Genomic DNA, 13,318 nt, shown 5'->3' on the forward strand with positions numbered 1-13,318 from the left:
CGGACTTAATCACTTAAGTTCAGGTTTGGGTTAGGTGTTGTGTAGATTTTATTATTTTCCATTATAACATTATAACAAGTGATGCGTGAAAATCACAGCTCATGTGCACAGCCCCATAGAAATGAATGGGTTCAGATTCAGTGTGGATTCAGTGCGGGTGCAATGCGTTCACATCACGCATTGCACCCGCGCGGAATACTCGCCCGTGTGAAAGGGGCCTTAGTCATGCAATGTCACCATGTGAGACAACATAGCTACTTGTGTGATGGGAATGCAAGAAGTATCAAAACAAAATGTAAAAACATGCATTTTATGATATACCATTTTTTTCCTATAGCACAACCTGGAAATAACCTTATGAATGATTTGGTAATTGAAAGGATTCTAAAAGAGCAAGATGGTACATATACCTGCATAGCAGAAAACACGGTGTCATCAGTCAACACTACAGTATTTGTGTTTGTGAGAGGTAATCTCATTTTAATTAAATGTATGCTATTCTTACAGGGCTCAGCAACAATAGAAATTATCACAATCTTAAAGCAATAAGCTAACTAAGGCTACTTTCACACTCGCGTTTGGTGCGGATCCATCATGGATCTGCACAGACGGATCCGTTCAGATAATACAACCGCATGCATCCGTTCAGAACGGATCCGTTTGTATTATTTTTAACATAGCCAAAACGGATCCGTCTTGAACACCATTGAAAATCAATGGAGGACAGATCAGTTTTCTATTGTGCCAGATTGTGTCAGTGAAAATGGATCCATTTGGCTCAGTTTCGTCAGATGGACACCAAAATGCTGCTTGCAGCGTTTTGCTGACCGCCACCAAAGCGGAATAGAGGCGGAACGGAGCCTGAACGGATCTCACAAACGGAAACCAAAACGCCAGTGTGAAAGTAGCCTAACCATAGTACTAACCCTGGTTCTGCTGAAAATCAGGGACTAGTAGCAATTTCACTGGGACATATGGGATGAGACATTGCACCACTGGGTAGAAACGTCCTCTGGAATTTTAGAGAGTTGGCACAAAATATATACAGTATTTGATCAATTTTAACTGATGTGCATAAAAGAGATTATATTTATCAGTTATATTTGTATTTGGGTGGATGTGGCAAGAAGTAGAAAGTATTGCAACAACATGATCATCGGTAGGGTAAAACTAACCTGTCTCACGACGGTCTAACCCCAGTAGCAGTAAGTAGTCACATAGCTGTGAAGGGGTGCATCCAGAGAGATTAGACTTATCAAAAACAAGTTTGGCTTAACCTCTTGCCGCAACTGTAACGCCGAAAGGAGTCATCGCGGCGGCTCCCTCAGGCTACGCTAACGCCGATTGGCGTCATCTCGCGTGAGCCGAGATTTCCTGTGAACGCGCGCACACAGGCGCGCGCGCTCACAGGAACGGAAGGTAAGAGAGTGGATCTCCAGCCTGCCAGCGGCGATCGTTCGCTGGCAGGCTGGAGATGTGTTTTTTTTAACCCCTAACAGGTATATTAGACGCTGTTTTGATAACAGCGTCTAATATACCTGCTACCTGGTCCTCTGGTGGTCCCCTTTGTTTGGATCAACCACCAGAGGACACAGGTAGCTCAGTAAAGTAGCACCAAACACCACTACACTACACTACACCCCCCCCCGTCACTTATTAACCCCTTATTAGCCCCTGATCACCCCATATAGACTCCCTGATCACCCCCCGTCATTGATTACCCCCCTGTCATTGATTACCCCCCTGTAAAGCTCCATTCAGACGTACGCATGATTTTTACGGATCCACTGATAGATGGATCGCATCCGCAAAACGCATACGGACGTCTGAATGGAGCCTTACAGGGGAGTGATCAATGACTGTGCTGATCACCCCATATAGACTACCTGATCACCCCCCTGTCATTGATTACCCCCCTGTCATTGATCACCCCCCTGTAAAGCTCCATTCAGACGTCCGCATGATTTTTACGGATCCACTGATAGATGGATCGGATCCGCAAAACGCATACGGACGTCTGAATGGAGCCTTACAGGGGCGTGATCAATGACTGTGGTGATCACCCCATATAGACTCCCTGATCACCCCCCTGTCATTGATTACCCCCCTGTCATTGATCACCCCCCTGTAAAGCTCCATTCAGACGTCCGCATGATTTTTACGGATCCACTGATAGATGGATCGGATCCGCAAAACACATACAGGCGTCTCCCTGGAGCCTTCCGGGGGGGGTGATCACCCCATATAGACTCCCTGATCACCCCCCTGTCATTGATTACCCCCCCTGTCATTGATCACTCCCCCTGTCAGGCTGCATTCAGATGTCCGTATGATTTTTACGGATCCACGGATACATGGATCGGATCCGCAAAACACATACGGACATCTGAATGGAGCCTTATAGGGGGGTGATCAATGACAGGGGGATGATCACCCCATATAGACTCCCTGATCACCCCCCTGTCATTGATCACACCCCTGTAAGGCTCCATTCAGACATTTTTTTTGGCCCAAGTTAGCGGAATTTTTATTTTTTTTCTTACAAAGTCTCATATTCCACTAACTTGTGTCAAAAAATTAAATCTCACATGAACTCACCATACCCCTCATGGAATCCAAATGCGTAAAATTTTTTAGACATTTATACTCCAGACTTCTTCTCACGCTTTAGGGCCCCTAGAATGCCAGGGCAGTATAAATACCCCACATGTGACCCTATTTCGGAAAGAAGACACCCCCAGGTATTCCGTGAGGGGCATATTGAGTCCATGAAAGATTGAAATTTTTGTCCCAAGTTAGCGGAAAGGGAGACTTTGTGAGAAAAAAATAAATAAAATCAATTTCCGCTAACTTGTGCCAAAATTTTTTTTTTTCGATGAACTCGCCATGCCCCTCATTGAATACCTTGGGGTGTCTTCTTTCCAAAATGGGGTCACATGTGGGGTATTTATACTGCCCTGGCATTTTAGGGGCCCTAAAGCGTGAGAAGAAGTCTGGGATCCAAATGTCTAAAAATGCCCTCATAAAAGGAATGTGGGCCCCTTTGCGCATCTAGGCTGCAAAAAAGTGTCACACATCTGGTATCGCCGTACTCAGGAGAAGTTGGACAATGTGTTTTGGGGTGTCATTTTACATATACCCATGCTGGGTGAGATAAATATCTTGGTCAAATGCCAACTTTGTCTTTTGCCGAGATATTTCTCTCACCCAGCATGAGTATATGTAAAATGACACCCCAAAACACATTGCCCAACTTCTCCTGAATACGGCGATACCACATGTGTGACACTTTTTTGCAGCCTAGGTGGGCAAAGGGGCCCACATTCCAAAGAGCACCTTTAGGATTTCACAGGTCATTTACCTACTTACCACACATTAGGGCCCCTGGAAAATGCCAGGGCAGTATAACTACCCCACAAGTGACCCCATTTTGGAAAGAAGACACCCCAAGGTATTCCGTGAGGGGCATGGCGAGTTCCTAGAATTTTATATTTTTTGTCACAAGTTAGCGGAAAATGATGATTTTTTTTTTTTTTTCTTACAAAGTCTCATATTCCACTAACTTGTGACAAAAAATAAAAACTTCCATGAACTCACTATGCCCATCACTAAATACCTGGGGGTGTCTTCTTTCCAAAATGGGGTCACTTGTGGGGTAGTTATACTGCCCTGGCATTCTAGGGGCCCAAATGTGTGGTAAGGAGTTTGAAATCAAATTCTGTAAAAAATGGCTGGTGAAATCCGAAAGGTGCTCTTTGGAATATGGGCCCCTTTGCCCACCTAGGCTGCAAAAAAGTGTCACACATGTGGTATCTCCGTACTCAGGAGAAGTTGGGGAATGTGTTTTGGGGTGTCATTTTACATATACCCATGCTGGGTGAGAGAAATATCTTGGCAAAAGACAACTTTTCCCATTTTTTTTATACAAAGTTGGCATTTGACCAAGATATTTCTCTCATCCAGCATGGGTATATGTAAAATGACACCCCAAAACACATTCCCCAACTTCTCCTGAGTACGGCGATACCACATGTGTGACACTTTTTTGCAGCCTAGGTGGGCAAAGGGGCCCATATTCCAAAGAGCTCCCTTTCGGATTTCACCGGTTATTTTTTACACATTTTGATTTCAAACTACTTACCACACATTTGGGCCCTTAGAATGCCAGGGCAGTATAACTACCCCACAAGTGACCCCATTTTGGAAATAAGACATCCCAAGGTATTCGCTGATGGGCATAGTGAGTTCATAGAAGTTTTTATTTTTTGTCACAAGTTAGTGGAATATGAGACTTTGTAAGAAAAAAAAAATCATAATTTTCCACTAACTTGTGACAAAAAATAAAAAGTTCTATGAGCTCACTATGCCCATCAGCGAATACCTTAGGGTGTCTACTTTCCGAAATGGGGTCATTTGTGGGGTGTTTGTACTGTCTGGCCATTGTAGAACCTCAGGAAACATGACAGGTGCTCAGAAAGTCAGAGCTGCTTCAAAAAGCGGAAATTCACATTTTTGTACCATAGTTTGTAAACGCTATAACTTTTACCCAAACTATTTTTTTTTTACCCAAACATTTTTTTTTTATCAAAGACATGTAGAACAATAAATTTAGAGCAAAATTTATATATGGATCTCGTTTTTTTTGCAAAATTTTACAACTGAAAGTGAAAAATGTCATTTTTTTGCAAAAAAATCGTTAAATTTCGATTAATAACAAAAAAAGTTAAAATGTCAGCAGCAATGAAATACCACCAAATGAAAGCTCTATTAGTGAGAAGAAAAGGAGGTAAAATTCATTTGGGTGGTAAGTTGCATGACCGAGCAATAAACCGCTAAAGTTGCGAAGTGCTGATTTGTAAAAAAGGGCCTGGTCACTAGGGGGGTATAAACCTGTGGTCCTTAAGTGGTTAAGGCTCATGCACACAAACATGTTTTTTGTCAGTGTCTGTTTTTTTTTTGCACCATTCAATGGGGCTGCAAAAAAAATGAAAATGACTCAGTGTACATTCCTTATCCGTATGAACGCAAGTCCATTCCACAAAAAAATAAAACATATCCTTTTCTTTTCCATTTTGCGGACAAGAACAGGCATTGCTACAATTAATCCGCAAAAAAAAAGGATGTAACACGGACGTCATCTGTTTTTTATTTAAATTTTTTGCAGATCCGTGTTTTGCGGACTGCAAAATACATATGGTCGCGTGCATAAGCCCATATGCTGATTCTTGGGCCAATTTTGTGTGTTTTTAGGATGTACTTTTTTTTTTTTACAAGTGCACGATCTGGCTATGGTATTTTTTCTAGCATTTTTCCCATACACTGCTCTATAGGGAGAAAAAAAATTTGAACAAAAGAAAATGGCACAAAAAACGGTAACATGAAGGTGTAAAAAAATCGCACATAACTCTTTTTACAGATATATCTGATTATTACTTTGTATATTTTTTATTTACTTAGAGTCTCCTGTTCTTATTGGGCCCCACCATGTTAATCTGACTGTGCCTTTGGGTGGCAATATTATTTTAAACTGCATAGTAAAAGGAAATCCAATTCCTAAAATTCAGTGGAACAAGAAAGGGCATGATATTCTGTATAATAAACGGTTTAAGCAGTTCAACAACGGCTCATTAGCAATTTATAACTCTAAGGTAAGCAAGCTGTAATCTAAGGAACAAATACGTTTATAATGTATAGGTGAGGACTATAGCTTCTCCTACATTTTGTATATGATACATAAATGTCACTGTATGTCTAAAGATCTTACTCACGCTACTCTTCTACTCCCCACACTGATTAACCCAAGCTCTGTTTGTTAAAGCATAAAATGACAATACTGGTGTGCACCAGTCCAGCTTGGAGGAAAAGGGCTGCTTCGGAGGTTTCTTCCTCAGCCTGGAACGCAGCTAGAGTTGTGTTCTTTGTCTTGTTTTAAAGCTAAGAATATTGGTTGTGATGTGGCCTGAACTGCAGCAGCTTGAAATGGGAGTTTCATATGCTGTACTTGCAGCTTTCACTTTATCCCCCTCCAGGCTGAATAATCAGCATGGAAGGGGAGGAGGAAGCTCACAGACCTTCCTCCTGCGGCTGCCCCTGTAAGGCTGGTTTCACACGGGCGTTGCGGAAAAAGGTGGGGGTGCGTTGCGGGAACATGCGCGATTTTTCCGCGCGAGTGCAAAACATTGTAATGCGTTTTGCACTCGCGTGAGAAAAATCGCGCATGTTTGGTACCCAAACCCGAACTTCTTCACAGAAGTTCGGGCTTGGGATCGATGTTCTGTAGATTGTATTATTTTCCTTTATAACATGGTTATAAGGGGAAATAATAGCATTCTGAATACAGAATGCATAGTAAAATAGCGCTGGAGGGGTTAATAAAAATATATATATATTAAACTCACATTAATCCACTTGCTCGCGCAGCCCGGCATCTCTTCTGTCTTCATCTGTGCTGTGAGCAATAGGACCTTTGATGACGTCACTACGCTCATCACATGATCCATCACCATGGTGATGGACCATGTGATGAACGCAGTGACGTCATCAAAGGTCCTATTGCTCACAGATGAAGACAGAAGAGATGCCGGCTGCGTGAGCAAGTGGATTAAGATGAGTTTAATTATTATTATTTTTTTTAACCCCTCCAGCCCTATTTTACTATGCATTATGTATTCAGAATGCTATTATTTTCCCTTATAACCATGTTATAAGGGAAAATAATAATGATCGGGTCTCCATCCCGATCGTCTCCTAGCAACCGTGCATGAAAATCGCACCGCAGCCGCACTTGCTTGCGGATGCTTGCGATTTTCATGCAGCCCCATTCACTTCTATGGGGCCTGCGTTGCGTGAAAAATGCAGAATATAGAACATGCTGCGATTTTCACGCAACGCACAAGTGATGCGTGAAAATCACTGCTCATGTGCACAGCCCCATAGAAATGAATGGGTCAGGATTCAGTGCGGGTGCAATGCGTTCAACTCGCGCATCGCATTCGCGCGGAATACTCGCCCGTGTGAAAGGGGCCTAAAGGTTTAGACATGTTAGGAATAAGGCTACGTCTACGCGATGACATTTGTCGTGCAACATTTTGTTGCACTAATGTCGTGCAACAATTTTTATAATAGCAGTCTATGGTGTCGCACTGCAACATGCTGCGACTGCGACACAACAGTTGCAGAAAATCCATTCGAGATGGATTTTTCTGCAACTGTTGCGTCGCAGTCGCAGCTTGTTGCAGGGCGACACCATAGACTGCCATTATAAAAATTGTCACGCGACATTAGTGCAACAAAATTTTGCGCTACAAATGTTGCAGTGTAGTTGTGCCCTATCTGTCGCGCGACTTATTGTCGCGCAAACGTAGCCTTAATCCTCAAAAATAATGTTGAAACCAATTTTCATCCCCCCAAAACACAATAGAAGGTATTTAATACATTATATGTACCCCAAAATGGTTCTTATAAAAACCTATGAGTGCAAAATACATGGTCTCATAAAACTACACTGAACAAAAAATAAAAGTTATGACTGCTTGAACACAGAGGGCAAAAATGGTACTGGTCCTGTCACCATAAAATACAGTGCAATCTGCAGGCAGCATGTTATAGAGCAGAACAAGCTTAGCACACTGATAGTTTGTGGGAAATGATTTAATAAAATGTATAAAGCTACTTTCACACTGGCGGCAACGGAAACAAAAAAATGGAACAACAGATCCGTGAAAAATGGAACGCAAAACACTGAAATAGCCATACGGTAGTGTGAAAGAGGCCTAAGACTGTATTAGTTAGGCACATTATCTGCCCAATGATCACTAACGAGCGCTTGTAGTAACGCTTAGCAATGATATGGCATTGTAATACTGCTGCAAACTATCCGATGAATGAGCAACCGCTTGTTCATCGAACTATTCAAATCTTTGGATTAAAAAATTATTGTTTGTCGCAGCAGATCATGATTAGACAGCACAATTTGCTACTAGCAAACAATGATTCAGTATAGGGAAGAGCAATGGCATAATGACCGCTCCTTCCTATACTGAGGAGGAGATCGGAGCATGTAATAGCAGCGGTCTCCTCTACTGATGAGCAGGCGACTGCCGGGAAGGAACACTTCCCTCCCGACAATCGCCTGGCTGATCTGGCTGTTTAATACAGTCTTTAATCAGTGACTGAAACATTCTTTCTTTAACCAATGTTAAATGTCACATTATGTGGTGATAACTTTAAAACGCTTTTACTTATCCAGGCCATTCTGAGATTGTTTTCTCGTCACGTATTGTACTTCATGACAGTGGTAAAATTTAGTAAAAAATAATACATTTTATTAGAAAAAAATAACAAATTTACCAGAAATTTAGAAAAATTAGCAAATTTCCAAATTAAAATTAGCTACTTTTAAAATAGATAGTAATACCTCCAAAAATAGTTATTACTTTACATTCCCCATATGTCTACTTCATGTTTGAATAATTTTGTAAATGCCATTACATTTTTTGGGGATGTTAGAAGGCTTAGAAGTTTAGAAGCAAATCTTGAAATTTTTCAGAAAATTTCTAAAACCCACTTTTTCAGGACCAGTTCAGGTCTGAAGTCACTTTGTGAGGCTTACATAATAGAAACCACCCAAAAATGACCCAAAACTGATTTTACAAACTTTGTTAACCCTTTAGGTGTTCCAGAAGAATTAATGGGAAATAGAGATAAAATTAAAAAATTTCACTTTTTTGGCAGATTTTCCATTTGAATCCATTTTATCCAGTTGCAAAGCAAGGGTTAACAGACAAACAAAACTCAATATTTATGACCCTGATTCTGTAGTTTACAGAAACACTGCATATGTGGTCGTAAACTGCTGTACGGGCACACGGCAGGGCGCAGAAGGAAAGGAATGCCATACGGTTTTTGGAAGGCAGATTTTGCTGGACTGGTTTGTTTGACACCATGTCCCATTTGAAGCCCCCCTGATGCACCCCTAGAGTAGAAACAAAAAAAAAGTGACCCCATTTTAGAAACTACACCCGAAAGGTATACAAAACTGATTTTACTAACTTTTTTTAACCCTTTAGGTGTTCCACAAGAATTTATGGAAAATAGAGATGAAATTTCAGAATTTCACTTTTTTGGCAGATTTTCCATTTTAATAAAAAAAAATCCAGTTACAAAGCAAGGGTTAACAGCCAAAGAAAACACAATATTTATGGCCCTGATTCTGTAGTTTACAGAAACACCCCATATGTGGTCGTAAACTGCTGTACGGGCACACGGCATTGCGCAGAAGGAAAGGAACGCCAAATTGTTTTTTGGAAAGCAGATTTCACTGGGATCATTTTAAGCTGCCATGATGCACCCCTAGAGTAGACACTACAAAAAAGTGACCCCATTTTAGAAACTAAACCCCTCAAGGTATACAACACTGATTTTACAAACTTTGTTAACCCTTTAGGTGTTCCACAAGAATTAATGGAAAATAGAGATGAAATTTCAGAATTTCATTCTTTTGGGCAAATTTTCCATTTTAATCAATTTTTTCCAGTTACAAAGCAAGGGTTAAAAGCCAAACAAATCTTAATATTTATGGCCCTGATTCTGTAGTTTACAGAAACACCTCATATGTGGTCGTAAACTGCTGTATGGGCACATGGCATTGCGCAGAAGGAAAGGAACGCCATACGGTTTTTGGAAGGCAGATTTTGCTAGACTGTTTTTTTGACACCATGTCCCATTTGAAGCCCCCCTGATGCACCCCTAGAGTAGAAACTCCAAAAAAGTGACCCCATTTTGGAAATGACAGGATAAGGTGGCAGTTTTGTTGGTACTATTTTAGGGTACATCTGATTTTTGGTTGCCCTATATTACACTTTTTGTGAGGCAAGGTAACAAAAAATAGCTGTTTTGGCACTGTTTTTATTTTCTGTTATTTACAACATTCATCTGACAGGTTAGATCATGTGGTATTTTATAGAGCAGGTTGTCACGTACATTTACATAACAAAGAATTTTTGAAAAAAATATATTTTTTAGTATCTCCACATTCTGAAAGCCATCGTTTTATTTATTTTTTGGGCGACTAAGACAGTGTAGGGGCTCATTTTTTTCAGGATGAGATGACAGTTTGATTGGTACTATTATAGCGTGCATATGACTTTTTGATCGCTTGCTGTTACACTTTTTTGTGATGTAAGGTGACAAAAAATTGCATTATTTTTTTTTACGGTATTCACCTGAGGAATTAGGTAATGTGATATTTTTATATAGCAGGTTCTTACGGACGCGGCGATACCCAATATGTCAACTTTTTTTGTTTATGTAAGTTTTACACTAATTTCATTTTTGAAACAAAAAAAAATCATGTTTTAGTGTCTCCATAGTCTTAGAGCCATAGTTTTTTTAGTTTTTGGGCGATTATCTTAGGTAGGGTATGATTTATGCAGGATGAGATGACAGCTTGATTGGCACTATTTTGGGTGCGTATGACTTTTTGATCGCTTGCTATTATACTTTTTGTGATGTAAGGTGACAAAATGGCTTTTTTTACACAATTTTTATTTGAATTTTTTTACGGTGTTCACCTGAGGGGTTAGGTCATATGGTATTTTTATAGAGCTGGTCGTTACAGACGTGGCAATACCTAATATGTATACTTTTCTTTATTTAAGTTTCACAAAATAATATCATTTTTTAAACAAAAAAAAATCATGTTTTAGTGTCTCCATATTCTGAGAGCCATAGTTTTTTCAGTTTTTGGGCGATTATCTTAGGTAGGGTATCATTTTTGCAGGATGAGATGAAGGTTTGATTGGCACTATTTTGGGGTGCATATGACTTTTTGATCGCTTGCTATTACACATTTTGTGATGTAAGGTGACAAAAAATAGCTTTTTTACACCGTTTTTCTTTTACGGTGTTCACCTGAGGGGTTAGGTCATGTGATATTTTTATAGAGCAGGTTCTTACGGACGAGGTGATACCTAATATGTATACTTTTTTTATTTACTTAAGTTTTACACAATAACAGCATTTTTAAAACAAAAACAACTATGTTTTAGTGTCTCCATATTCTGAGCCATATTATTTTTTTTTTTTTGGGCGATTGTCTTAGGTACGGGCTCATTTTTTGTGGGATGAGGTGACGGTTATATTGGTACTATTTTGGCAGGCATACGCATTTTTGATTGCTTGGTGTTGTGCTTTTAGTGTTGTAAGGTGACAATTTTTTTTTTATTTAGCACAGTTTTTATGTTTTTATTTTTACAGTGTTCATCTGATGGTTTAGGTCATGTGATTTGTTTATAAAGCCAGTCTATACGGACGCGGCGATACCTAATATGTTTACTTTGTTTTTTCCCTATTTTTAAAAAAATACGTTTTTTTTTACTTGAAACTTAATATTTTTGTGGAAAACTTTCTTTTTTCAACTTTTTTTCACTTTATTTTTGTCCCACTTTGGGATTTCAACTTTTGGGGGTCTGATCCCCTTTACAATGCATTCCAATACTTCTGTATTGGAATGCATTGGCTGTATGAGTAATACAGTGTGTATTACCGTATTGTTCACCTTATAAGACGCAAGGTGGGGGAAAAATAGCACTGCGTCTTATGGGGCGAATGCTGCAATTTTACACTGATACATCGCTGCTGTGCTGTTGCACAGCGCAGCCGGCGTGTGTATCAGTGGGAGGGAGAAGGGACTTGGGGCCGGCATCTTATTTTGTAATGTCAGCGGGGCCCGGTGCAGTCACTGTATTCAATTACATCGGGCCCCGCTCACTGTAGTAATCATATAGGCAATGTTAAACTGTAAATTCATTCATCCAGGCTGTAGTACGTTACTTACTACTAACTTCCATAGCAGGCAGGAGGCTGGGCGAGCGGGCGGGAAGCGGCAACGTAACTCACTACGTCACGTGCCTGCTCCGCCCACTTTATGAATGAAGCAGGCGGCGCAGGCGCGTGACGTAGTGCATTACGCTGTCGGCTCCCGCCCGCTCGCCCGGCCTCCTGCCTGCTATGGAATTTAGTAGTAAGTACCGTGCTACAGCCTGGATGAATGAATTTACAGTTTAACATTGACTATATGATTACTACAGTGAGCGGGGCCCGGTGTAGTAGAATACAGTGACTACACCGGGCCTCGCTGCCATTACAAAACAAGATGCAGACCCCCACCCCATGTATTGGGGGTCATTCACTACACAGGGACACTGTTATGGGGGGATCTGTGTATGACACCTAGCATAAGATGCTATGTGTCATCCACAGATTCCCCCAATAGCAGTGTCATGCCATCCCCAGATGCCCCCATAATAGTGCCATCCCCAGATGCCACCATAAAAGTGCCATCCCCAGATGCCACCATAACCGTGCCATCCCCAGATGCCCCCATAACAGTGCCATCTCCAGATGCCCCCATAACAGTGCCATCTCCAGATGCCCCCATAACAGTGCCATCCCCAGATGCCCCCATAACAGTGCCATCTCCAGATGCCCCCATAACAGTGCCATCCCCAGATGCCCCCATAAGTGTCATCCACAGATGCCCCCATAACAGTGCCATCCACAGATCCCCATAACAGTGTGTCATTCACAGACCCCCATAACAGTGCGTCATCCACAGATCCCCCATAATAGTGTCATCCACAGACCACCATTAGTTCAAAACCCACCAAAAGCACACCTTTTGGTAAAAAAAAATAATCTTATTTTCCTACTCAAAAACCTAGGTGCGTCTTATGGGCCGCTGTGTCATATAGGGCGAAAAATACGGTACTCATACAGCTTCCTGCCTGTGAGATCCACGGGGCTGGATCTCACAGGCTCTCCACTGGAAGTCAGCCCTGATGACGAAGGAAGGCATCGGGCTGCATTCCAGGTCATCGGGAACCCGTCAAACAGGGGACCCGATGGCAGCGCCGATCCCCGCCTGACATCGCACGTGCCGCGGTCAGCGTTGACCACGGCACATGAAGGGTTAATGCACCGGCATTGGTGATTTCACCGATGCTGGCGCATGCAGCAGGGGTCCGGCTATCAGTGACTGCTGGACCCCTGCTGCGGATCGGGCGGGTGCAGCTACTGCACCCGCCCGATCCCCATGAAGTACATGTACATCACGGGTCTTTAAGTCCGGCAAAGAAATGACGTACATGTATGTCATGGGTCCTTAAGGGGTTAAACATATATACAGCTATAGCTTGTGATCCCTGATAAAATGGTCTCCATGCTGAATCTTTTCCCACAAAACAATATATTTTATTGTATTGTAACTATATACCGTAGTTCAGTGCAGTTTTGAGAGCTGACAGTGTCGGAACAGGGA

General features: G+C 41.5%; 1 protein-coding gene across 3 annotated transcripts in view; it reads left to right on the forward strand.

Annotated features, from left to right (window-relative positions):
- The window catches only part of HMCN1 (hemicentin 1), a 723,834-nt gene that overhangs the window by 520,225 nt on the left and 190,291 nt on the right, over nt 1–13,318 (forward strand). For all 3 annotated transcript variants that reach the window (XR_005774384.1, XM_040408842.1, XM_040408843.1), the window contains 2 exons: nt 338–469; nt 5,458–5,648. Coding sequence is in view for 2 of the 3 variants with exons in the window: in XM_040408842.1 (XP_040264776.1) it covers nt 338–469; nt 5,458–5,648 (323 nt within the window). In the remaining variant the exon portion in view is untranslated. The remainder of the gene's footprint in view (nt 1–337; nt 470–5,457; nt 5,649–13,318) is intronic.

The sequence above is a fragment of the Bufo bufo genome, chromosome 9 (assembly GCF_905171765.1).
Source record: "Bufo bufo chromosome 9, aBufBuf1.1, whole genome shotgun sequence".
Taxonomy (NCBI): Eukaryota; Metazoa; Chordata; class Amphibia; order Anura; family Bufonidae; genus Bufo; species Bufo bufo.